Source organism: Myotis daubentonii, chromosome 7 (assembly GCF_963259705.1).
Source record: "Myotis daubentonii chromosome 7, mMyoDau2.1, whole genome shotgun sequence".
Lineage (NCBI taxonomy): Eukaryota > Metazoa > Chordata > Mammalia > Chiroptera > Vespertilionidae > Myotis > Myotis daubentonii.
Genome location: NC_081846.1, coordinates 82,159,685 through 82,187,261, shown reverse-complemented (window position 1 = coordinate 82,187,261; position 27,577 = coordinate 82,159,685). Strand labels below are relative to the sequence as shown.

The 27,577-nt window shown below is 40.2% G+C and overlaps 2 protein-coding genes across 3 annotated transcripts in view; both read right to left on the bottom strand.

Annotated features, from left to right (window-relative positions):
* DPP10 (dipeptidyl peptidase like 10) overlaps positions 1–27,577 on the bottom strand; it is a 637,668-nt gene that overhangs the window by 578,341 nt on the left and 31,750 nt on the right. The gene's annotated exons all lie outside the window — the stretch shown is intronic.
* LOC132238697 (cyclin-I-like) lies at positions 22,339–24,103 on the bottom strand. The gene is given in 2 exon segments (XM_059704649.1): positions 22,339–23,282; positions 23,284–24,103. Coding segments are annotated over 2 exon segments (1,122 nt in total). The 5' UTR covers positions 24,048–24,103; the 3' UTR covers positions 22,339–22,924.

The following is a 27,577-nucleotide window of genomic DNA, read 5'->3' as shown; positions in this document are numbered from 1 at the left end:
TTTTACCATGTTGTCCCTCAGCTGTCTTACCAGGCGGGCACTGGTTTGGTGCCTGATACCTACTTGTGCAGTATCATTGTTCTAACTTATCTTATGCACACATTTAGGCAGGACTGCACTTTCAAAGCCCATCCTCTAAGTCACTACGCCAGGTATTCTCTGTTCCACCAGATTCAGTGGTCTGAAGAGCAATGTAGAGAAATTCCAGAACACATCCATTAAAATCTTTATTCCTCTTGTTCAAACTGGTTCTTTCTGTTTTAAACTTTGAGCATCTATGAATATTCAAAGTTTAAAACAAATAAGACCACTTAAAGGAAACAACTTATTGACTCTAATTATTCCACTGTGGTTAATGATTACATTGTTCCATTATGGACATGTTACTCAAACATAAAGAACAATGATTAATTTCTGAAATAAAAAAGTGAGGTAATACAGACTACTTTAGAAACAATCAAATATAATGTCAAAATTTACATGTCAAATAAATAAGAAAAGAGCATTGTTTCTTTGGTCAAACACTTTTATTATGTTGGAAAATTAAGTGTTTTGGTGGCCCACTTATAAATTATCATTTCCAAAATTCATTCTCATAGGAAATTTCATAGTCTAAAAATAAAACAAAAGTGGTACAAGGAGTTAATAAGTTAAAAAAAAGAAACTAAGCAAGCAACTCATCTTTCTGAAAAGCATGCATAAATTTTGCAAAATGATGCTCAATTTAATGAAGAGTACTATTCAATGAAGGATACATATTAATCCTTAATGTATAGTACAAAATGGTATCAGATTTATACCACTGCTCAAATGGTTATGAACTTCTATTAGCAAAATAAGCAAACTACATTAAAATACAAATGTTTTAAATATTTCTTATTTGTGCCGCTTAGATTTATTTAATCTTCCTCTAGGCTAGTATCTATGATGAATATATTGTAGAAATGTAGTGCATTTTATCTGTGTTCCTATCGTGTCACTAAATCTGGGAAGTGTATACTTTGAGACATCTGTAGTTCCTCCCTGTCCCTGCCAGAGCAACTTCTTCTTGCATCTGCTTTGGCACTAATTCAGCTCCAGGAAACAGTTTCTTCCTTACAGTTAGTGGGGTATTTATGTTTTCTCTGTTGTTCTGAGCTGCGAGACCACATCGCCTAGAATGGAGGAGTTTGTTTGCTTGCTCAGGAGATGAGCAAGAGCAAAGCAAGATGATTAAAACAAGGCAGAAGAAGAAAGTTAGACTGTACCAAGAAAAGTGATAAGAAAGCAAATGCAGAGAAGCAAAACCCACAGAAAAGTTAGCAACTTAAATGAAATTACCGCCATTTCAAACATGCCTCTTTTCATGTTTAAAAATAGCTGTAGCATATCATATATATTATGTACACACACACACACACACACACACACACACACACGTGCATAGCTTAAGTTTTGCTAACTAAATTGATCCAATGAAAGCAATTAAGGAATGAATGAGTATACTAGTAGAGCATAAGATGTGTAAATACCCTCATTTTGTACCAAGATTCTCATGTTCTCTATAGAGGCACATTTAACCCTTGGACAGACTGAGGGCAGTAGCATTTTCTTTAAAATGACAATGTTTGGCTTTCATAATTCAGTCACTAAAATTTGAGAAAGGTACCAAAGACCCAGGGTATCTCCTCGAGATCAGGATGCCAGAGTCTAGGAACAGAAAGGACAGCCTCAAAGGTGAGTAATCTTGTCATTATGACTACAGAGTGAGGGCTGGCCCAAGTAATTGGACATGGTGCCAGTTTACCAGGACCCCACTCCTGGTCTGAGACTTGAGCTGCAATCCACGCACAAGGCCAACCCCCAAAAGAATTTGAGAATGAACATGTCAGAGTACGGCTGGTCAGAAAGGTCAGGTACAAACATGAGATATGAAGATTACTTTTATAGCTTTGTAATTTTTTTCTTAAGCTTACACTTCCAGACAATTTGAGACTATAATGTCAGCACTGCCATGAATGAAGTTTCAAGCCCAAGGAGCCTTTCTTAACTCTCCACAAGGGCTGACTGTTTCCCTGCTGTGGACGCTAAGCAGCCCTGCTCCTATTGCTGCTATTGCTGCTATTGCTGCTAATATTCCTATTGCTCATACACTGCATGAGCCTCAAGGGCAGAGCTTTACTCATAACATACACCCAATACTCATTACAATCCCAGGAAGACAGGTGGTGATCAATACTTGCTCACTGAGTAACGGAGACTAGTGAGGCTGATAGGGTAAATATATACAGCAGACTTGGGAGCGCAGTGAATGCATCACTCAAAGTCAAGTAACCAGAGGCAGAGGCAGTGGCCATTGAACACTTTCCCTCTGCTCTAGGACCTCGTGTTGAGCCATTTGTAATCATATTAAAACACATTACCCTTTTACTCAATAACTCTGTTATTAAGGCTAAATGAAGGGAATAAAATACAAAACAAAATAAAAATGGAGAAGTAACTTGAAGCAGTTTCCGTAGAGATCTGGATTCCAATCCTAGCTATGCCACTAACTAGCTTTAAAAGTTTTAGCAAGGTAGTTTAATTGTCATAAAACTAGTTTCCATATCTTAAACCAAGAGCTTGGATTAGTGGATCTTCCAGCCCTAAAATTCTACCATCCATCCTCCCAGTCATAATTGTATACCAGCTAATAGATGCGCATCAGACCACTAATGGGCCTCCCCAGCTCCACTACCGCCTTCTTGCCAACCCCTGTTATGTTAATAGGAAATAACAGTCTATAGTTTCCTGCATCCAGCCTGGCACTCTCTAATGCATTCTCCACCCTGTACTGAGTCATCTTTGCCTAAAAACACAAATCTGACCTTGGTGCACCCCCCTGAAAACCTCCAAAGGCTTCCCATTACCCAGACTCATGTCCAAGGACATGCCTTCCAAATCTGCCTGCTGCATCCCACGTTTCACCTTAAGATAGTCTGGTTTTGGACCCATTGCTCCAGCCTCGCTAGGTTTCTGTCGTATGTGTCAATGCGATATGCTCTCTCTCGTCTCTGGAATTCCGGTGTTCCTTAGGACAACCTTCCAACTAAGCTTTATCCGAGGGGCTCATACTATTTTTCTGCTATTTACTGGTCAATGGATGCAAAACATTTAGCAGAGTAGTCTTAAACACGACAGCACTGAAATACTTGTTGAGTAAATAATTTTAAAATGATTCGAGCTAGGGCAAGCAATTTCTTTTCCTTTTTTTTTTTTTTTTTGTACAGCAATTGCTCTTTACAAACCTGCAAGTCATTACCCTGGTTTGTAAATGGCCCACAATACAGGGCACCTATTGCACTGAAGGAAAACTGGAGCTGGAAAAGCACTAATGGCCAAGGCTGCTGGGGGGAAACAAATACTCTTCTGTGACTGTACACAAGTCACTCTGCGAAACGCAGAGCGCGGCTCACTGAAGAGACAGCTGCAAAGCACACAATGATAGAATGTGTTTGCCGATCTGCAAAATCATTTGAAAGTTGCTGCTTCAACAGCTGGTATCTGGAAAGTGTAAGCATCGTTCAGTCTAGTTAAAATTAAACAGAGCAAGAATGTTTATTATGCACACAAAAAAGGAGGTTCGGATGTTCAAATTGCAGCACTTTTAAAAGTCTGGAATAGTCAACAAAACACTTGTTGGTAGATGGAAAAATCTCCCATAGTCATATTTGACAGTCATCTTTTCTGTACAGATCTACGGATTTAATGATTATCTTTGACTAGAGGCCTGATGCATGAAAATTCATGCGACAGGAGGCCTTCCTTCCCCTGGCTGCCCGCACCAGCTTCCCTCCAGCACCCGGGACCCGGGCTGGCTTTCCTCAGGCCGCCCGCAGGCACCCGGAACCCGGCTGGTTTCCCTCCAGCCCCTGCTTCATCAGGAAGGATGTCTGGAATGATGCCTGGTCTAATTAGCATATTACCCTTGTATTATAGATAATCATTGTTAAGGAGACAGCACCCTCAACCTGATTCGGATCACAGAATTCTTTGAGCCTAAACTGCATCTCAACCTCAACATTATTTTGAACCTTAGCATTATTATTTAAGCTTAGCATTATTATTTAGCACTGGTTACCATTTACAGAATAAATTAAAGACCAACTGGTTCTAGTACCACAGGAAACAAAGTAATTGTACCCAGTCCGCAGCGCACCACCAATCGGCGGAGGTGGACACCTAGCTGAGTAAATGCCTACAGGTAGGAAAAGAGCTGAATAGTATAACAAAATGGTTGCTACAGCTCACCCTCTGTGAGGGAAACAAAAAAATGTTTCCCTAATCCCACTATGATGCCTGAATTTGCTTGAATTTTCCAAATCACTCATTCCTTCAGTGTAAGGAAACGTTTGTAAATGTGTTTTGCAGAACTGATGTTATAGGCTTTGGAAGAGGAAAGAAAAAAAACATGGTTGTGTTGTTCAGTGTAGGAAGAATTGTTGAAAACAAAATCAAACCCTTTCTCTACTGAAGTATGGCAGTGTTTCTCAGAGCACTGGGCAAGAGTGATCTAGTAGGCAGTATCTCCCTCATGCCTCACGTACGTGTGAATAGAACTCTTCATGAAATTCTTATTCAGAGACTAGTTATTAACAACATATGGAAGAAATATTTAAACATGCCAATTTAAGATGTCATAGAGTCTTTTAAAAAATAAAATAGGTCCCTGGCAGGAGGCATGGGGTGGGTGTCGCACGGGGCTCAGTTAGCTAGAACATCATCCATGCACCAAAAGGTTGCAGGTTTGCTTTCTGCTCAGGGCACATACCCAGGATGGGTGGTCAATTCCTGGTCAGGGCACACACAGCTGTTTTTCTCTCTCTCACTTCCTTTCTCTCTCTATTTCTCTCTCTAGAATCAATGGAAACATCCTTCGGTGAGGATTTAAACTAACAATCAAAATTTTCCCATGGTATCCACTAAAAGATCTCGCACTAACATAACTCTTCCAGTTAGCAGCCCAGTCACCTGTGGAGGAAAACATTTTCTCATGCTCATGGTGCCTTAAGAAAACCAGCACACTGGTCTCCCCTGGGAAACCACTTCCTCCCTGTTGGGTTTCCTCTCTCTGACTTCGTCACTGCTCCCCAGCGAACAGCTGTGGCTCTCTGAACAGGGGGCAGGGAGAAGGAACCAAATTGCTCCCTCCTTCTCTTATGAGATGTTTGCCCCAAGTTTGTAGATACCTTATTCTCTGATCAGCAGCCCTGGTCAGGGCCCAAGGTTTGGTCCAGATGGGCCACTTTCCTGAGCCTCACTATCCTCATTTGTAAAATGGACACAATACCCATCTTGTGGGTTGTATGCAGATTAGAGTTTACGTGAGTACAGAAAGGCTCAAAAGAGTCATTGCATTGTCTGAAAGCTCAACAGATTTCCCAATTAATGCTAGATCAATGTAGCCCATGCAGTAGCTATTGCTCCTGTGAGCTCCAAGAGGTTTGAGGCTGGTCCCTTCCACGTGGGGAATGCTCAGGCCAACGCCTGACATGTGGCCAGTTCTTGGTACAAGTGTAAGAAATGACTTTCCTAGAGCTAGTTAGATTGCCATCTTTGCTTCTTGTTTTTTTATATCTTATCTAAATTAGAAGTAGTCATTTTGTGTTGAAGGAGGCCACCAGCTTATGTATAGTTTTATCGCAGAGAGACAAGACATAATGGATTTTTAACTAGAATTTTACTAATGAACTTTCCTTTTCTTTACAAATAACCAATCAGGTCAAATCAGGATAACTGAAGAAACTTCACAGTAAAGTGCCAACTTCATGGTGGTGGTGGTGTGTGTGTTTCATTTTTTTCAGAATGGGAAAATCACTACATTAGGTTGATGAGGCTAAAAATAAAATACTGTAGTAGTTTGAAAGTATACCACCCAAGCTCTCATCAGTGCAGCTCAGACCAAGATGATGTAAGTCAGCATCACCCTCTCCAATCTATTTGATAGCATTATAATAATCCGGTTACTATTTAACAGGTAAGAAGTTAAGGAAGACTAGATAATATATGCATGGCATTTATACAGCTTTGCCGGGAAGCTACAGTTCACACTCTCCAAGTCTGTTCCCCTCTGATCCATGGGGGAGGGACTGGACAAAGGCAGTTTGGTCTGAGTGAGCTGGAAAGGTGCTTATCTGTCAGTCCCATCTGGGCATAAGTCAATGGCCAGAATAGGCGTGGCCACTGAAAGGGCTGGAAACCCGAATATTCAAATTCCTAGGACCTAGACAAAGGGAGTTGGTACTCTTGGCTCTTGACCCTCTAGCTCTTTTGGGACTCCTGTTGCAGGGGTGCACTCCTCTGCACTCGCCCAGGTGGCCTGTGGCCCTATGGACGCCACACAATGGCTAATAGACTGAATCTAGCCCAAGGCTGAAGTGGGCCCCGCTGTAATATTGAGCACAAACCCTGGACACTGGCCCTCCTTTGGGCTCTGCTGGACCACCGGCTGTGCCTTTCTCAGGACTGTGATGGGACTCTGGAACCCAAGCATTATAACTCCACACAAATAAAGTCTTTATCACATCTCATTCTCCTGGGGGGAGGGGGGAAGGGGCTTATGAAAATGCTTATTTAAATGGTACCCCAAGATCCCCAATCCCAAGAGCCACGGGAAAATTTGGCCCACTTGTTTAGTCGGTAACATATTCTCCCCAGAGTAAGGGCTGGAGAAAAATCGCATAGCTATAAAAGACAAGCATAAATGTGCCTGGACCTTCATCTCCTCATTTCAATAGCATTTTCACATTTACAGAGCTGACTCTTCAGTAGAGATCTGAGAAATGCCAAGGCTCTACTGAACTTATACACACTGGAAACAACTTGGGGGAAAAATAAGGATGGCTTAAAATAAATTAAGATTAGACTGCAAGCCAACCCTGCTTCTTGTACTGAAGGGTCATTCGCTCTTGCAAAAAACATGAACTTGGTCACTGCAGTCCAATTACTGCTACTGCTTGGTTGTCCTAATGCCCTCTCTATCCCTCCTGCCACACCGCTCCTAGCCATCTCTCCCTTGATCAATTACCAAATAGAGCTATTTTCTGAATTTGAGTTGACCATTTATTGCAATTTTTTAAGCTTTAAATTCTATGCAAAAGGAATAATTAACAACATTTTTTCTCAAAAGTTTGTGAAAGAAAACAGTGTGGTTAGTATATTGCCTATGAGGCTGTAATACAGAAAATATTTTCTTCTCTGCCTTTGATAGAAGTGATGTTTCTAGAGCCACATTATCCAAATACTGCAGCCACTAGCCATGGGTGACCATTTTAATTGAATTTAGCTAAAATTTGATTTAAACTTCAGTTATTCAGTAACACTAGCCACATTTCCAATGTTCAATGTTCATCTGCTAATGCCAGGTGGATAGAGAACATTTTATCATCAGAGAAAGTGCTAACATGCACTGCTGTCCTAGTATTACAAATGTCTTGCCCTCAGCAAAATAGCAGACATATGTCCTAGCAATATCTTTAAAGACATAGCTCCTAGGGGAATGGAGACTAAGGAGAAAATAAACAAATGGGACTACATCAAAATAAAAAGCTTCTGCACAACAAAAGAAACCACCAACAAAACAACAAGAAAGCCCACTGCATGAGGAACATATTTGCCAATGATATTTCTGATAAGGGTTTAATCTCCAACATTTACAGGGAACTCATACAACTCAACAAAAGGAAGATAAACGATCCAATCAAAAAATGGGCAAAGGATCTAAATAGACACTTTTTAAAAGAGGACATATAGAAGGCCCAGAAACATATGAAAACATGCTCAAAATCACTAATAATCCGAGAGATGCAAATCAAAACAACAGTGAGATACCATCTCACACCTGTCAGAATGGCTATCATCAACAAAACAACAAAGGACAGTGCTGGAGAGGGTGTGGAGAAAAAGGAACCCTCCTGCACTGCTGGTGGGAATGCAGACTGGTGCAGCCACCGTGGAAGACAGTATGGAGTTTCCTCAAAAAGTTAAAAATGGAACTCCCATTTGACCCAGTGATCCCACTTCTAGGACTATATCCCAAGAAACCAGAAACACCAATCAGAAAGGATATATACACCTCTATGCTCATAGCAGCACAATTTACAATAGCTAAGATTTGGAAACAATCTAAGTGTCCCTCAGCAGATGAGTGGATTAAAAAGCTGCGGTACATCTACACAATGGAATACTACGCTTCTATAAAAAAGAAGGAACTTTTACCATTTGCAACAGCATGGATGGAACTGGAGAGCATTATGCTAAGGGAAATAAGCCAGTTGGAGAAAGATAAATATCACACGATATCACTCATATGTGGGATACAATGATCAACATAATTTGATAAACAAGACTAGATCCAGAGACAAATGGTAGGGGAGGGGGGGTCAGAGAGCAACCAAAGGACTTGTATGCATGTGTATTGGCATAACCAATGGTCACAGGCTCCTGGGCGGAGGGGGCTTGCCTGGGGTGGGAATGGCTGGAGGGTGGAGAGGGGGGTCAATTGGGGAAAAAGAAGACATATGTAAAACTTTAGACAGTAAAAAAAATTGGGGGGAAACATTAAAAATAAAAATAAATGTCTTGGCCTGGGAAAAGATATAGAAAAGTAAGTAAAACTATAAAGATTCTAATTTAAACTGAAAATAATGAACCCACCCACCCCTAATAAATACAACTGTCAGAGATATACACTTTCCAGAGGAAAAAAAAATAACCACAAATTGGTCCATTGGAAGTATTTAAACCAAAGCTATGCAATTTAAAAAAATCCTCTAAGAAGCTGAATTAGATAAATTTGCAATTCTAAGGATGTTAATCAGAAAATTGAGATCAATTCAATTCCACAAAACCATTAGTTCCCTGTTCTTAATTAGCAGGTATTTTTTCATTTACTGCTAAACCAGGGACAGCAGACTATCAGTTGCTAAGTCATAGGAAATCGCTCAACTTTAAAATCAGCAGCCTTTCTTTCTTGAATTTTTAATTAATTAAATAATGGAACTGGATTATGAATCTGTGGCGGAGTTTTGATCAACTTTTAAATAATCATGGTAATTAGCATTTTAAGAATGCAAAGTACTCATTTAACATAAAATTTAGAATCCTTAATAATTCAGAAGCCACATCTGGAAACCTTAGGACATTATATTTTACCGAAAGATACTAACATAAGAGGAAGTAAACAACATTCTCATCCTATAATTCCCTGATATTTTTCTAATTCAAATACAGATTTTTAACCTCAAGATTTCCTGATGGAGTAGCAATTCTGAATATGCAAAATATTCCTCCTGAGAGCACATCAAGCTTCCTCTCTCCTCTTATTGCTCCACTGTGAGGAAAGGGGCTGGAGCTGAGCACAGAGCATAAGGTGGAACAAGTCCAATAAAACTACAATAAGTGATAACACCTGCCAGAATCACTACCGTCAATAAATCAACAAAGGACAAGTGATGGCGAGGATGTGGGAAAAAGGAACCCTAATACACTACTGGTGGGGATGCAGATTGGTGCAGGCACTATGGAAAACAGTATGGAGTTTCTTCAAAAAATTAAATATGGAACTGCCTTTTGACCCAGCAGTCCCACTTCTGGGAATATATACTAAGAATCCTGATACACCAATAATAAAGAATGTATGCACCCCTATGTTTATAGCAACATTATTTATAATAGCCAAGATCTGGAAACAGCCCAAGTGCCCGTCTGTAGATCAGTGGATAAAAATTATGTGGCATAACCTTGGCTGATGTGGCTCAGTTAGTTGGAGCATTGTCCCATGGGTCACGGGTTCAATTCCTGGTCAGGGCACATACCCAGGTTGTGGGTTCAATCCTGGTGGGGGTGCATACAGGGGGCAACCAATCAATATGTTTCTCTCTCTGTCTCTCTCTCTCTTCCTCTCCCTCCCTCTCTCTCTAAAATTAATAGGAACATATCCTTGGATGAGGATTAAAAGAAAAGATATGGTACCTTTACATGACTGTAAAAAAGAAGTAACTCTTATCCTTTGAGACAACATGGATGGAACTGGAGATTATTATGCTAAGTGAAAGAAGCCATTCAGAGAAAGACTGGTATCATATGATTTCAAAGAACAAAATAAGTCCAGAGGCATGGATACATGGAACAGACTAACATATCTCAGAGGGGAGGGGTATGGGGAACTGGAAGAGATTAGCCAAAGAACATATATGCATGTATGCATACCCATGGACACATAAAGTAATGTGGTGAAGGCTGGGGGGGGGGGTGCGCTAGGTGCAGGGGGATAAAGGGAGAGAAAATGGAGGATATCTGTAACAGTGTCAACAATAAAAAAAATAATTTCTACACATTTCAAGGATAAACAGGCTCTTGGAGATAAATAGTTCACCTGCCAAAGAATCATTCTTGTTTCCTTTTCTCGTACTGACTGCCGATGCTGTTGATGCACAGACACAATCAGTAGATCCTGCTTTAAGACTTCATTAAGTGATACGAAAAAAATTAAACTCTCTTCAAAGTGGCCACCATAATGGCTCTGTGTTCTGAAAACTGTGAGATGGCGTTAGTTGAGGATTAATAAAATATGGCTTTGAAATGGTTTGGGGGTTTTTAATGTTAGATTTTTTTTTTATTCTTTAGATTTTATAATGGCTGAGGTTCCATTATTTTCTTAATAGGATTAATAGAATGATCCAAAATAGAACTAGGTAAGTGTTATGAATTGAGGAACAAAGAAGTTTCTTTGTTTCCAAATAGTAACCTCCTGCTTTCTCTCTTTCCTAATGAATGACAAGCATGCCTGTTCCCCTCCCTTAGGGTTATTTCTTGGGGATAAAACCCTGATGTCCTCAGGAAAACGAAAATATATTAGGCAAGTCAGTCGGTAGCATCTTCCTTTAAATTAGTGTGAAAAGTATAGTAAGCTCCATTATGTGGAATGACTCAAGTGTACAAATATAAAGAAGGATGAAGTCATGTTACATGAGAACAGGATTTGGAAGAGTCCTGACCCCTATTCGTCAGGGTAGTCTAGCTGGAGCATACTATCAAAATGGCAAGAAGCATTGACAAGAGAAATGGGCAGAGAACTAGCCTAGCAGTGTAAACAGACAGATGCTTCATAATCATGCTAAGTGCTGCACCTGCTTAGGGAAATAATTGTCTTATAAAATCTTATTCTTCTGCAAAATAAATCAGTCATTTCCACCAAAGACACCAAGAATATGCCACGGTTTTCTTCTGAATGGATCTTCCTTTGCTGTGACTTTATCAACATTTATTCTTAATCTCCATGTAGAAAAAGATTAAATGCTAGGTGTTTAATGACTTAGCTGGGTGTTTCATCTCACTGCAGGGCTGCTTGTACACCTATGTGAAAATGCAAGCATCACAGCAGAGATTGGCAGTAGTAATGGTTATTTAGGGGGGAAAATGTTTCTGTACAACAAATGATCTCTCTCGATACTTTCATTCTTCAAATGAGGCACTGCTCTAGATGGAAAAGACGCCTGACCACGCCATCGGTCAGAGCAGATAGAGTTTGGCTGGGAAAGGCTGTTTGTTTTGCTGCACTCTTACACGTTCTTGCTTCAAACCAGATGAACTGTGGGGGACAGAAAGTACTCTGCTCTCAGATGCAACAAACTGACGGACAGAAATCGTGATGAGATCCAGAGTTGGTGTCATTTCTGTATAATCTAAGTTCAAAATACAGTTGTTCCGCTCCAGAGACAAGGTATAGACTTCCTGTTGATGAAAGGTCAGCTATGTAGGAGACTGGCCTCCTGCCTTATTTTAAGACACTGTGGGTGCTTTATGTATTATGCATTATGTATGCATTATGCATTATGTATTATGACAGTGTTGGATCTCAAGAGTGTTAAGTAGAAGACTGCGGATACTATTTGACATGTACTCAAACTCAAATCTACAACCTGTAAAGTATGCCTTATGAAACTCAGATATTTTTAACCCATTCCATGAAGACAATGAATGAAAAGGAAATCATCTTTCAATCTAAATACAAATTAAAGGAGCACAGAGCTATAAACAAAGGTAGTGAATAAAAAAAAAGGAGGACAACAATAAAAACCCCACCAGAACCAAGAAATATTCAATTCTAAAGGAACCACAGATTCCCTCTGGAATACACTTAGAAATTAAGTAGGATATTAGAATAAAAATAGAGCAGCATGGTCCTCATACTCAAAAAGGTCCTCTCAGGTAATTGATGTGTTCCAATCTCAGGTCTAGAAGTTCAAATGACAAGAGTGATTCCTAGTGTAGAAGCCAAAAATATAAATTGGATGACAACAACTTAATAGCTGTTTATAATAGTTTTTTTTTATTCTCAGTGCTTAAGAGCCAATAGATTCTAAAAGAAATAATCGAATTCACCAGATCCTGATATTGTTTGTACTACACATGCTATCGTAAAAAGGACATACAAATATACAACAGATTGTAAGTTAAAAAGAACTACATATATACATACAAGCACATAATTAAGGACGTAAACAAACAAAAAACAAACAATTACATAAATAAATAGCAGATTAAAGAAACCAGTGCAGCTCATGGCTAGACTGCATTAATCACAGAAGTGGTTAACAGTGGTCTATAGCAGTGATTTTTAAAAAATATATATATATTTTATTGATTTCAGAGAGGAAGGTAGAGGGAGAGATAGAAACATCAATGATGAGAATCATTGACTGGCTGCCTCCTGCACACCCCCTACTGGGAACTGAGCCTGCAACCCAGGCATGTGCCTTTGACTGCAATCAAGCCCAGGACCCTTTTGTCCACAGGTCGATGCTTTATCCCCAGAGCCAAACCAGCTAGGGCTATAGCAGTGATTTTTAACATTTTTTTAAAATCTCATGACACACAAACTAATGGACAAAATACCACATGCGGGCACGCACATACAGTGCAATTGAAACTTCGTGGCCCATGCGCAGAAGTAGGTATTTTGTGGAAGAGCCGCACTCAAGGGGCCAAAGAGTCGCGTGTGGCTCGCGAGCTGCAGTTTGCCGACCACTGGCCTAGTCCATGCCGGAGTTTGTAAGGTAGGTGCCAGAGATTTAGTAGTGAAAAGGGGCGAGGAAACACCTTGTCCTCGCTGAACTTATGTTCTGCAATGCTTGGGAGGGGCTGCAAAATAACATAAACAGTAAGTAAGAAAGCGTATTAGAGGGTGGTGAGTGCTACAGAGGAAAATGAAGACTGCTTGGAAAGAAAGCGGTACACATTTTAAGTATATTCTTCTAGGGAAAGAATGCATGAGAAGTACTTGGATCTAAGTCTTTAAGAAACTGAAGGAATAGCCCATGAAGATACCTGAGAGATGTTAATTTCAGAATTAACAGAGCAACAAGGGCAAAGGCATGCTTGAGGAACAGCAAGAATTCCAGAATCTATGTAGAGTGATATGCAGCTATATAAGTAATAAACATATTTTCCAGAAGTAAGACTACACCAGTGATGGCGATCCTATGACACGCGTGTCAGAGGTGACACGCGAACTCATTTTTTGGTTGATTTTTCTTTGTTAAATGGCATTTAAATATATAAAATAAATATCAAAAATATGTCTTTGTTTTACTATGGTTGCAAATATCAAAAATTTCTATATGTGACATGGCACCAGAGTTAAGTTAGGGTTTTTCAAAATGCATCTGATACGCCAAGCTCAAAAGGTTGGCCATCACTGGACAACACAGTACACACACACACACACACACACACACACACACACACACACCACACAATCCAGACTTCAGACATTTAACTGGGCACCTTCACCACAATCTAAGTAGTATCATAAGGCTAAAAGGCATGAGTAAAAGAGAGTTTGAGGAGAGGAGTTCAGAGAAGTGTAAGGATGTTAAAGTTTATAGGTTCTTATAGACCAGCGGTTCTCAACCAGTGGGTCGAGACCCCTTTAGGGGCCGAATGACCCTTTCACAGGGGTCGCCTAAGACCATTGGAAAACACATATATAATTACATATTGTTTTTGTGATTAATCACTATGCTTTAATTATGTTCAATTTGTTACAATGAAAATACATCCTGCATATCAGATATTTACATTAGGATTCATAACAGTAGCAAAATTACAGTTATGAAGTAGCAACGAAAATAATTTTATGGTTGGGGGTCACCACAACATGAGGAACTGTATTAAAGGGTCGCAGCATTAGGAAGGTTGAGAACCACTGTTATAGACCATAACAGAACTTTGACTTCTGCTCTGCCATTTATTCAGCTTTGCCACAAAGCTGCATTTAACATGCTCCAAGTCTGATCCCTGCTGGGAGAAGGGACTGGACAAAGACAGGTTAGAGGCATGACCGGTAAAGGTCTGAGCGAAGTGGGAAGGTGCTTGCCCATCCATCATACCGCTCAACAGGTAATCGGGCAGAACACGTGAGGCCATTGTAAGAGCTTGAAACCTGAATATTTAAATTCCCAAACAAAGCAAGTTCCCTCTTGCCTTCTCCCCCTGGCATACTGGGTGCCTCCTCTCCTGTGGCAGGGATGTGCCTCCCTGCGCCCACATGGCGCACGGCCCTGTTGGGCTCCACACAGTAGACTAATGGACTGTAATTAGCTTGGACGCTGAACCACACCCGGCTGCAACATGGAACGGAAGCTCTGGACACTGGCCCTGCTTCTGGCTCTGCTGAAGCCACAGCCACACCTTTCCCAGGACTGGCTGCAGGGTCTGTGGAACCTGAGAAATGTAATTTCCCACCAATAAAGCCTTTTTCTACACGGCATCCTCCCATGGAGATTCTGAAAGTGTTTATTTCAGTGGTACCCCAAGACCTCGCTCTCACTCTTGTCTGGGAAATCTGGTCAATTCCTCCTGCAACAAAAAGAGCATCTGATTCCCTGAAAAAAAAATAATGAGCCTCAATGACATGTTTTTCCTCAATACTAAAAACACCTCGGATTGACGTGAAATATTGCTCCTGGGTATTCCTTTTATGATGTAGTCTTTAACTACGCTATTGTACCATTTAATACTTGGAGGGCACGGCAAATCAACTTTTTCACCGAACTGGAAATATTAAAGTAAGTGACATACTGTGTGTAGGTATACGAGTAAATGTGAACAAGAAGCAGAGGAGTCAAAGTACCCGCTGAAGATTTGCCTGGTGCTGTGTTTAGGGTGCAGTGCACACAAGGCATTGCCATGGTCATTAAAGGAAGGAACACTGCACGGAAATATAAGGGGGAAGCAGCTGGGACAAAGCATCGAAAAGCTTCTACCATTTCTAATTGAACAATCTAAGCGGCATAAGCTTGGATACTCATCTAACTTACAGTGCCAAAAACATACTAATAATTTATGGGTACACATAGCCAAAGCGGTATTGATTGTGACAATCACATAAACATATTCACACAAGCAGATGAGTGTGAACATGTGCAGATGCCTTGAGTGCAGAAGTAAGTGGGTAGATTTTAAAGCAAAAGCTCAAACTAGTATCTAAAATATATTCACACTTTTGTAAGAGAATGTGTAAAGTAAGCTCCTTCCTTCTGCAGTCGCAAACTTAACAAAATATTCATGCTTACAGGTGTGCAGGTGTGTGTGGACTTTTTCATCATGATAGAACATAAATAACATTTACGCTTAGCACCTTTAAGAGGACCCAACCCTGATAAATATGAGAGGGACAATAATCACCTCGTCTTAAAGGCACATTTTTCTTGAAGGCCACCATGAAGCAAAATTAGAACCCCCTACAATGCCTGATGAGTATAAAAAAGGCTTTGGAGTTACAGACCGTCCTCATCTTTAAATTACATGCTACTCTCCAATATAAGTTTGGCCAGTCAGAGATGATGACTAACATGCCTGGAATGGCCAAAATATACCCCCAAATCTCCATTAGACTCGTCCCAATGTAGAATGATCAGACAGGCAAAAGGAAACACTAGGAAGCTGACAAACACAGTTCTCTAATGCAGGGTACAGGGGAAATTCTTCAGGAAGTGCCATCTCATTGAGGGGACCTGAGATACTGTGTCTACCAAGACTAAGCGACATGAATATGAAACACTGAGTAATTTCCTACTGAATAACATCTTGTATTTGTGTGTTAAACTTCACACGTAGATGCCCTACCTCATCCCCTGCCATCTACTAGTAGATCCCAGCAAGTATGCACAAACTGTTGCAAAGGAAATTATAAAGGCTCACTCCAGGCTCTTACAAGAGCAGCAGGGAAGAATGAAGAGCGTACCATCACTAGCAGAAAGCCAGGTCTCCACTAGAAGGTTGGCTCTGCCAGCCGGTTACATTGGACAAGTTTACCAGCTCCCCTAGGCTCGGTTTCCTCATCCATACATCAGAAATCTCCACATCTAGCTGACATTACACACAGAGCCCCCAATCCCAATGGAAACACTCAAAAACATGATAACTAAAGAGAGCTACTTTCCTGGCAGTTCTTTTCTTTTAATCTAAGGATATTCCACTAGACAGATAATATTCAAATTACTTTTTTTAAAGTCACTTGTAATGGCTCTTCTGTGTGACTATGTTACCTGTTAAATATATGTTTTGTCTATTAGTGTCTCTTATTTTAATATTGAGGGATTTCTTTCTGAATTTAATTTGTCATAATTAAAATTATGTGAATTATTTACAGAAGTTCAAAATCACTTCTACAAGTTAATGTATATTCAGAGAATAACATATGTGCTTCTTTTCTGTCACCCACCACATCATCCTCTTCTTGTTACAGGTAAATATTTTTTAAATATTATGGGAATGAAGACGTAAAATTGTCCTTTTTTGCAGGTGATGTGGTTCTTTATATAGGAAAACCCTAAGGACTCCACACTAACACACAAAAAAACTATTAGAAACAATAAACAAACACAGTAAAGTTGAAAGATACAAAATCAATGTACAAAAATCCACTGCATCTCTATATACTAACAATGAAATTTCATAAGAAGAAATGGAAAAAGCAAGTTATTTTGCCATTGCATCCAAAAGAACAAAGGATGTGAAGAACTTAAATATTATAAGTTACAAAACATTATTAAAAGAGATTGAAAAAGACACAATGAAATGGAGAGATATTCTATGTTCATGGATTTGAAGACTCAACATAGGTAAAATGTCTACATTACCCAAAGCAATATACAGATTCAATACAATTCCTGTCAAAACGCCAATGATGTTTTTTTAAAGAAATAGAACAAAAATTCATCAGGTTTGTATGGAGCCAAAAAAGACCCTGGAAAGTCAAAGCAATCTTAATAAAAAAAAAGAATGAAAGCAGAGGTATCACACTCCCTGACTTAAAACTGTACTGCAGAGTGACCATAATCCAAACAGCATGGCATTGGCAGAAAAACAGACACACAGACCAAGGAAACAGAATTGAAAGCCCAGAAATAAAGCCACATGTATATGGCAAATAATTTTTGAAAAGGGGGCCAAAACATACAATGAAGAAAAGAAAGTCTCTTCAATAAATGGTGCTGGGAAAATTAGAAATCCACATGCAAAAAAAGAAGAAGAAAGAAAGAAACTAGATTACAGTATTTCTCTATGTACAAAAATTAATTCCAAATGTATCGAAGACCTAAGTATAAGATCTGAAACAATAAATTACATAGAAGAAAACATAGGTACTAAACTTAGAGAGGATTTTATGAATTTGACCCCCAAATCAAGGGAAGTACAGACAAAAATAAATGAATGGGACTATATGAAATTGGAGAGCTTCTGCACAGCAAAAGAAACTGCCAACATAAGGAAAAGGCAAGAAACCAAATGGGAAAAGATTTTTGGAAAAAAAACAACAGCTCAATTTTGCTAGCTATTAGGGAAATACAAATCAAAATTACAAAACAAGAAACAATAAAAGAAATACAACACATGGAAATGGACAACAGTGTGGTGATTTCAGGGAGGCAGTGGAGGTGAAGGAGGTCATAGATGGGATAAATGATGATGAAAAGGTAAAATGAAATGAAAAATAAAAATTACAATGACTCTACTCCCAAGAGTACTTACAAATGGCCAACAGATAAATCAAAAAATGCTCAACTTTACTACTGGTAGCTATTAGGAAAATGCAAATCAAAAACCACAGTGTGATACGGCCTCACACCTATTAGAATGACTATTATCAACAAGACCAGTAATAACAAATGCTGGAGAAGTTGCATTGTTTTTCACTACCCAAATTCTACAAAAATTTTTAGTCCACTTCTATGCATTTTTTAAATCCCCGCCTTGTTATTGAAATCTCATGTTTCCTAGATTTCCACGATGCCCTTATCTTGATTGTTCTTCTACTGCTCTGGCCGTGTGACGTCGGTGGTCCTCATGGACTTCTCTTTCCCCATATGACCATTGTTTAAGCCTTTTTTTAAGACCACTTTCATATTATATTTACTATATCTCAAGAAGTCCATCTGATTTTATAGTTTTCATAAATATATATGCCGGTGGTGTTCAAATTTATGTCTTCTTGCCTCTTTCTTCAAGACTGAGTCTCAGATCTACAATATTAGTTAACTATTTCAAACTTTATATATCAAAAGCTAACTTCTTTTCAGCTGGATTTGCTGCCCCTTATATATTTTAGGAGCTTCACATCATCGTCCTAAATCAACAGAGCTAGAAAGCTAGAGGCATTCTGTACTTATCCTACTCTTTCAAAAGAGATCCACAGTCAAATATCAAGCCCTGATGATGTATCATTCAACTTGATTAGCAAGCCCTGAGGAATTGAAGCTATATTTCAATCTCTTTACTTCTATCCTTTCTTTCCAACCACAGTTTTAGTCTAGTTGCTTTTATATCTCATCAAAACTTTGTTGTCAGCCTCTGGCTAGACTCTCTACCATAGTATATTACAACTCTAAGTCATCCTACATCCTGCTGCCAACATGTAGAATCTAAAGGCCATCATGTCAACCACCTATTTAAAGTCTTCCAGTAGATTTCCCATCTTCCAGGGTAGAGCCCATGCTGCTGTGAATATCCTACAAGGACAATGATTTCTATGACACTGCTTCTCCAATCTCATCACATACAATTTCCTTGAACTTTACATGGCATTCACAAAAAATTGCTTGTAATACCCCATAAGCACTAAGTGATTGGGATCTACACAATTTGTGCATGATGCTACCTACTTCTTGAAATGATCGCCATCCCACCTTATTTATCCTCTTTCCTGTTCATGTTTCAAGTCTCAAGTCAAAAGTCACCTCCTCTAGGATGTCTTCTTTTGATTCCCCCACTTCCACCACTGAGAATGAGCGAAGCAAAGCTCACACAAGGACACACAGCATTTGTTGCAAATATTATTACATTTACCAAAACACTGTGTAGATCTGTTTCTGCCTATATTCCACTTTAGGCTCTGAGAGTCCTATCATGTCATCTTCAGCAATGTAAATTCAGTAAATAGCTGAGCTCCTGGTGCATAAGTTTCAATCTGTAATCGTTTGTGGGTCCAAGCATCTAAAATATACTCTTATTCTTCCTACATAGACAAACTTGCATGTGAAAATAATATTATGAGAAAAATAGAACCAAGCAAAAAGAACTAAGACCAGGAATAAAAAAAATAAAAACAATGGAGTGACTGAGTGGTAAGAAATAAATAGTAGGGGGAAAAATAAAAGAAACTTCCAATTCTATTGAAAAAGAGAAATAAGTAAGGTAGTCTAATAGACTTTTTTTAAAATTTTTTAAATATATTTTATTGATATTTTACAGAGAGGAAAGGAGAGAGACAGAGAGCCAGAAACATCGATGAGAGATAAACATCGACCAGCCGCCTCCTGCACACCCCACACTGGGGACGTGCCCGCAACCAAGGCACACGCTCCTGACCAGAATCAAACCTGGGGCCCCTGAGTCTGCAGGCCAATGCTCCATCCACCGAGCCAAACCGGTCAGGGCTCTAATAGACTTTTTAAAAGTTCTATTGATTAATGACTTTTGCGACATTCATAACTAACACAATAGAGTGGATTTATTGTAAGGCAGAGCTGGTGGGGAGTTGCTCGGTTATACGATTTGCTGGGGTCCAACCCCAGCGGGTCCAGGGGTCCCCAAAGGTGTGGACGGAGTCGGCGAAGAAGGAATGACACGGAGACAGCGTTCAGTTGATCAGCAGCCTTGCCAGGATCTCTAGTCACAATCTCCAGCCAAGTTCTGTGTCCATGTTCTCTTGCTAGGTTCTCCAGCCAGGTTCTCCAGGTTCTCCAGCCAGGTTCTGTAGCCATGTTCCCTCGCTAGGTTCTCCAGCCAGGTTCGGTCACCAGGTTCTAGTCAGGTTCTCTTGCCATATTTCTGTAGTCAGGTTCAGTCCAGGATCTTTTGCCATGTTCTCTCCAGCGAAGTTCTGTCTGTAGGTTCTGTGTAGGTTCTGTCTTCTGAGTTCTGACTTCTAAGTTCTGTGTCTTGCTGTCTTGTTACATCTATATTTATACCAGTTGATTCAATCCTATCAATCTCTATTACAAAGGTTAGGGTGTTTCTTATCTCCATTCCAGGGAGTAAAGATTATGTAGCTTAAGCATGATTGTTCGTAGTTAAAGTGATTAATTACCGCCTGGCACTTAGTTAAAGGGTTTTATTCCCTCCCTAATTTCAGGGGAAAATCCCTACCTGGGGAAACAACCTTTCTCAGAGAGGAGACCTTGGTTAAAACAAATAGTGCCAAGAAGGTGAGCAAACATTTTAAGAACCGTATGCCATATATTCCAGGTCCCTTGAAACAGCAAGGATGGACTGGCTCCCGGCAACGATTATCAGTTTTATTCTTGAAAGTGGTTTTAATATTTTTCACCAGAGAATGAGGATAATTCCTGGATACTCCAGTAAAAGACACTTGCATTACAGTCACTACTAATAGGTTGATAATTATAGTAATTACCTCTAAATATAGTGCCCTCGGTATGTAATATTGTCCAGATTACATCCTTTTGTTAAAATTAGCTCCCTGGAGTTCCTGCTACACTGAGTAAATCCACATCCACCATGTCCATCTATGCCCAATTAGATAACATTAAATATCTATATTTATGTCATTTTCCTATTGGTTTGTTAATCATAGCTCTAAAAATCCATACACACTCAATGCAATTTTCTTCAGGAATTAACAAACTTGCAGCTTTAATATAAATTGACACAAAGTGAAAATATTTATCATTAATAACTTAAACGTTACATTTTTTTAATATCCATAATTTTTTGGACTCTAGAGATAATTTTTCTGCATAACAAAGTTGGTAAAATGGTTACTTAAAATTCTCAGAGTTCTTTTTTAGTAAGGACTCCATCATAATACTTTAAAACTTTTGTCACTACATTTATTTCTTTATTGAAATGCTCTAAATATGTTAATAGGTGTTGAAAATTTAAATTCTTGACTTTAACTTCTCCCTTATTATACAATGCACTTCAGCCTTCAAAGTTTTTGATCAGGCCAGATGCTCCTGAAATAAATTGCATGCTTAATCTAAAGGTTAAAAATAAACAAACAAAAACATTCTTATTAATAAAAGCAAACTCTTGGGAAAAGGCAGTTAACCTGCTGTGAATTCTAAGCATGGGATTTTTCAAACAATGTCATAGCCCTTATGAGTTGAGAACTCAAAACTTACAATCTGACTGTGATCTACCTCATTTTATAGTTCTGATTTAATTATGAAAATAAAAATATCAAACAATGCTATTTTCATACAATAACTTATTTTATTTATTTTATTATTTTATTTTATTTTTTAAGGACAATGTTTTATTGCTACCAGAGGCTTTTATCATCATCAGTACATGGCTGGTTCTGGCTGCAATACCTTCTTCAGACTGCACAGGGAGCTCAGATTACAGGAGTCACTAAGAGAAATATAGGTAGGCTTGGGATGCAGAGAATAACTTTTATCCAGAAAATTCTAATAGCTTAACATAAAACTAGGGAACTAAATTCAGTTATTACATGTCACAGACCCAATCATAGAGCTGCCCCAACATCACGACAGTCTCTCCTACTGATTATAGAGTGAAAAGGAGCTGATAAATTACAAAAAAATAAAATCTAAATTTTAGTTGTTTCATGTTTCTTTGATAAGTACCTCAACATATTTATCACAAATTTCTTATCCAAATGTCAAAAATGCTTTTGCAAATCTAAAAGTATCCTAATTATATGACATTTTTCAGTTTCAGTTTAAGATCATCAAAAATAGAAATAATTTTTTTTCCAAATCCTAGAAACTGAAATGAGACAAACACAAAAATCACTGTGGCAATGTGAGTCCTTTTTCTATTATCATCTCTGATTCATTTGGGGCAATTTTGAAGTACCTTTTCAGATTAATTTGAATTTGAATCATGGATTAAATATGGCTGTCAATCTGAAATAATTTGTTCACTGAATTGCTAAAAAAATAATTTTGAAGGTTTCCTAATCAGTGGAGGTCAGGCTATAGATCAACATGCATAAAATTCATTAAGTATTCAATAAAAAAGCAAGCAAAAGCAAGAGGAAAATTAAATCAGGACATGGGACAGGGTTTGCTAGCTATGAATTTTGGGACTTAAACAAACACAACACTGAATGTGAATTTTTAACATGGGGAGCCTACATTACATTTTAGCGGAGTAAATGGCAGAACTGACAAATACTACAAAGAAAATTTTTACTTAAAATTGTTGGATCTTTTGAATTTTATACTTTTATTTGGTCTTTAAGTGCTTAAATAATGTTGAATTATAATTGGCCACACTAATAAATGGTTTTGTTTCTTTTCTGGCTCACTTCAAATCAGCCTGACTCAGTATATACCTTCCCTGGTCTTCCATGCTCCTGCTCCCAGAGTAGTAGACCTCAGCTTGCACTTAAAGGTAACACCTGAAGCTACATGACAGACACAGGCTGCAGAGGAGGACAAGGGGAAGCATGTCCCTCCTGCCTTGACAAATCAGTGCCACACACAAACCCCACATTTTCTGAAGCATTATCTTCATTATAGAGCCGTTTGATTCCATCATAGAAGTCATCCACTTCCATTTCCTCTACTTTGCGTTTGGCAGAGGCATGCTTGCACCCACTGGCAGCTGGGAGATGATGATAGAAGGGTGCTGTACCTCTGACTGGAACTTCTGGTTTGCTGTTGTCCTTGGAGAAATCTGGGCCTGGGACAGAGGAGGGATGTAATCTGTGCGCTCCTTTGTCACAGGTCACCAGGGTGTGCTTGAGGGGACGGTAGACATAGAGGCAAGGAAGACTGCAGAGCAGAAAGGTGATGTGCCACAAGCTCCGGACAGTGGATCAGCGGGGAGCTATCCATCTGTGCTTTTTGAAGCAGTTCAATTGTAAGGGGAAGCCAATCAGGAATGAGTTTCTCCATGTCCAAACTAACCATGGCCAGAGCAAGCATGGATCCTTTGAATTGTAGAAATTGGTTGCAGGCCATACAGTGAAGTAGTTGCTTGGTTAGGATTGCCAAATGTTGAGATGGGCTCAGTTTAGGCAAACTGAAAAGTAACGGAGGCCTACTTGATACTGCAATGGCGTGGAAAATGTGACGAAAATCCAATGGTGTGGCTGTGTGAAGGTCCCAGTTCAACTTATCCAAAATAATTCTCTCCATCCTCAGAATTTCAGATGAAGAACATCCGCAGAAACTGTCTCTCGCCAACACCTTCAGTACTGAAATTCTCTCATCTTCCTCAACAGTCTTGGCAGCTAGGAAAAAACAGCTGATTGCAATACAACTCAAATATTTTGGATGGGCCTTTACAGTAGCTAAAAACCTGTCCAAAAGACTGCTAGCCAGAGCAAATGTTTCTGGGTAAAGGTTGAATCGGTACTTGAGTTTGGCCAGCCGCTGAATCACTTCATCTCTCTGGGATGGAGAAACATTCTGGTTTGTAGGCATTTTCGGCACATTTACCTTCCACATCTGAGCTTCCCTAGAGATTGCCTGTTCCAAAAGGAAAGACAATCTCTGGTTTTCCAAAGGCCCTGGAAACTTCATGATATCCTTTGGTTCGGCCTGGTTCCCAGCTTGATGTAGCTACCTTCTCCTCCTCTTCCTCCTCCTGGCTAGAGCTCTTCGCCTCGCAGTGGTGACGGGGGTCATCCGGGGTCCCACTACCACCTCATCTTCCTAGGCGCGCGGTGGTGACGCGGGGTCATCCGGGGTCCCGCTACCACCTCATCTTCCTAGGCGCGCGGTGGCGGGGTGCGTGGGACCAGGACCTGGCCGATGGAGGAGGGAGAAGAGGGGTAACCGGGCCAGGGGCCGGGGACACTGGGATTTGAGCAGGACGCACAGCTGCAGCCGGTGGGTCAGTCAGCGAATCAGTTCCATGATGACCCTGGACCTGAGGCCGCCAGCGCCAGTCTCGCTCCTCCGAAGGCCACTGCTAGAGCCCGGGTGGGGAGGGGGCTCCCTCTCTCCATAGGGCAGCGGGGGTGGGGAGAGGCGGGGAGGGAGACGGACTCTGCCCCTGCTAGGGGGAAGTGCCTCCAAGGGGAAATGGTGAAAGGGAGGAAGGGGAAAAAAGGAGAAAACAAAGGAAGGGGAAGGGAGGGGAAGTAATGAAACTTGGCAAAAAAACCCTTTAAGGTTTTCAATATCCTCCTTTCTTTTATATTACACTAGAGGCCTGGTGCATGAAATTTGTGCATGGTGGGGGGGTCCCCTCAGCCCAGCCTGCACCCTCTCCAATCCAGGACCCCTAGGGGGATTTCCAACTGCCGGTTTAGGCCAAGGATTGGGCCTAAAATACTGCAGTCAGACATCCCTCTTACAATCCAGGACCGCTGGCTCCTAACTGCTCACCTGCTTGCCTGCCTGATCATCCTTACCGGCCCTGCTGCCAGCCTGATCACCCCTAACCACCTCTGCCTGCTGGCCAAGTTGCCCCCAACTGCCCCCCCGCCAACCTGGTCACCCCCCTCTGCCAGCCTGGTCACCCCTAACTACCCCCTGCCAGCCTGGTATTATTTTTTCTTACTAGTAGCTATATTTCGCAGAATAGTATTACTTAAGGTAACAATAGCTTTTACTAGATTATTCTGTTTCATTGCAATTACTTAAGGCAACCTGCTGTCACCAGTCACAATTCAGAAATTGTAACAATATGTGAGGCTGAAAATGTTTACATTAAGATATCCATCTCTTGTATAACTGTATTGGTTGAAGAGATAAATAGCTGCCTTTCTTATCTAACATTTATTAATATCCGAGTACTTCAAAGACCGATATTGGCCTGGGCCATTAATTACGGCTGGCATGGCTCTGCCAGCTATATAGCTCTCCTGTGTATGACTTCTGCACAGTTGTGATAAATGGGAACATTCCTCTAGGGCAGTTCCAAAGGGAATGTTACTCTTGTCAAGTCCCTGGTTGCTGCTGCTGTCACCTTGTAAAAGTCCAAGAGAGAGAAGAAATCCACAGGTCATCATGCAACCTTTTTCTCCTTTTCCTTCCTTTTGAAATTTCCTCTTCTTCTACCCTGCCCGATGCAGCCTAGCATAGTCAGCTCAGGTGCAGCTACTCCTCATTAGGCCGCACAGAATTCCTGCCAATAAACTACATTGTGGTGAAAACAAAATAGCCAAAGCTTTCATCATTCAGGTGACTGGGCATAAGTTTAAAGTACTGTGTCCCTTCTGACCCATGATGTCCCTTAGGATAGACACTACCCTTGAAGGCCATTACTCTTCTTCTTAGGTTTTATAGACTTTCTTGCAATTGCTTATTCAGAAAAGTAATTGAGTTGTCTATTGCTTCCCATGTCTGGGCCTCAAGTCCAGACACTAAATGTATTTGAAATTAAAACTAATGTTGCAATACACTCCCCTGTCAGTTTAGTTTGTGCTCATTGCTGCCTGGTCCCACAGGAAGTCTCAACTGGCATTATCTCCATAGAGCCCTTTATAGGCTCACAGAAATGTAGTCCCCTCCAAGCCTGGTACCCTCCGCATTCTGTTCTCCCCTGCTCTTCAAGCTTTCTTTAAAACTCTCTTGATCTAGCTTTTGGAGTTCTTGTCCTATGCTGTGCATCAACCCACTCTAGATTTTTTTTCTGTGAGATTAGATACCAAAAGCTAACTGCTCATTCCACCTACACAAATTAGCTCACCCCGGCCGGCCGCCTCAGCCCACCTTGCCCAGTACCCTTACACTAATCCACAGGTTGGGAGCTCTTTTAAAAACGAATCAGCTTAAGGAGTTGGATGGCCCCTTTGCCTAAATGCTGGACTCCTTTTTATTCAAATTATTTCTACTACAAACACACATTCACAAATATGTTTTTGAAATGTCCTCATTAATGATTCAAAACTAACAAAGTCCAATCTGAGATACAGCTGCCCTCAGGAGACATGGCGAGTTGGGGAGAGAACAGTAAACAGGCAATTACAAAGTGTGATGGAGCTGAGAAGAAAGTCCTATGGGATTACAGTTAGAGGGTTTGAAGGGCACTTCGCACAAACCACCAAGATAGGAATGCTTAAAATGCTACACGTAACTTTATTCACAATCATCACAAGTCACAATCGATTTGGAAGAATGAGATTTTTTTGACGGAGTTTGGAATGTTAATGAAGACTCCATTTCTAACAAATGAAATACCATTCTCATGTGCCATTTTAGGGTTGAATGAAATCATACTATAGTAGTGGATAATTGTCTCTATGTTCTTTTCTGCTTTGAGTAAGAGAAAGTAGATTAAAGTATGCTCACAACCAGTTCCGCATGACTTACTTTATCATACCTAGAGATATCTTCAAGTAAATTATTTTCCCCCTTAATTGATGTATGTGTGGTGTGTGTGTGTGTGTGTGTGTGTGTGTGTGTGTGTGAACATGTATACATTTTTCATATTCCAAAAAGAAAAGGACTGATGGGATGGTCCATGTGGTGTATGCCACACCAGTCTTCTGAGGTGGAGAAGCAAAGTTTAACACTTGGGACGTCTTCGTTTCTGTGTCCCCATCAATCACGAAAATGAAGGAAGATGGTGTGAAGCAGTATTTTAAGCAGAACAAACAGTATGGACTGGGGAGCCCAAGAAAGAAACTTCCCATCCTCAGCTTATACAAGGATCTTCATTCTGAGATAGCCTCCCCTCTTTCCCTCTTTGTTAAATAACTTCCATTTGGCCCAAGAGGTGAATGAAGGAGAAAACTATCATAATAGGAACATGCACAATGGACAGTGGTATCTACACTTTGCATTGTAGCCCACTTTATAAAGTTATACCACTGCCCTAATTGATTTGGCTCAGTGGATACAGTGTCAGCCTGCGGACTGAAAGGTCCCAGGTTTGATGCCAGTCAAGGACATGTACCTTGGTTGCAGGCACATCCCCAGTAGAGGGTGTGCAGAAGGCAGCTGATGGATGTTTCTCTCTCAGCGGTGTTTCTAACTCTCTATCCCTTTCCCTTCCTCTCTGTAAAAATCAATAAAATATATTTTTCTTAAAAAGTTATACCACTAAAAAGAAAGAAGCCTTACAATTTGCAACAGCATGGATGGACCTGGAGAGCATTATG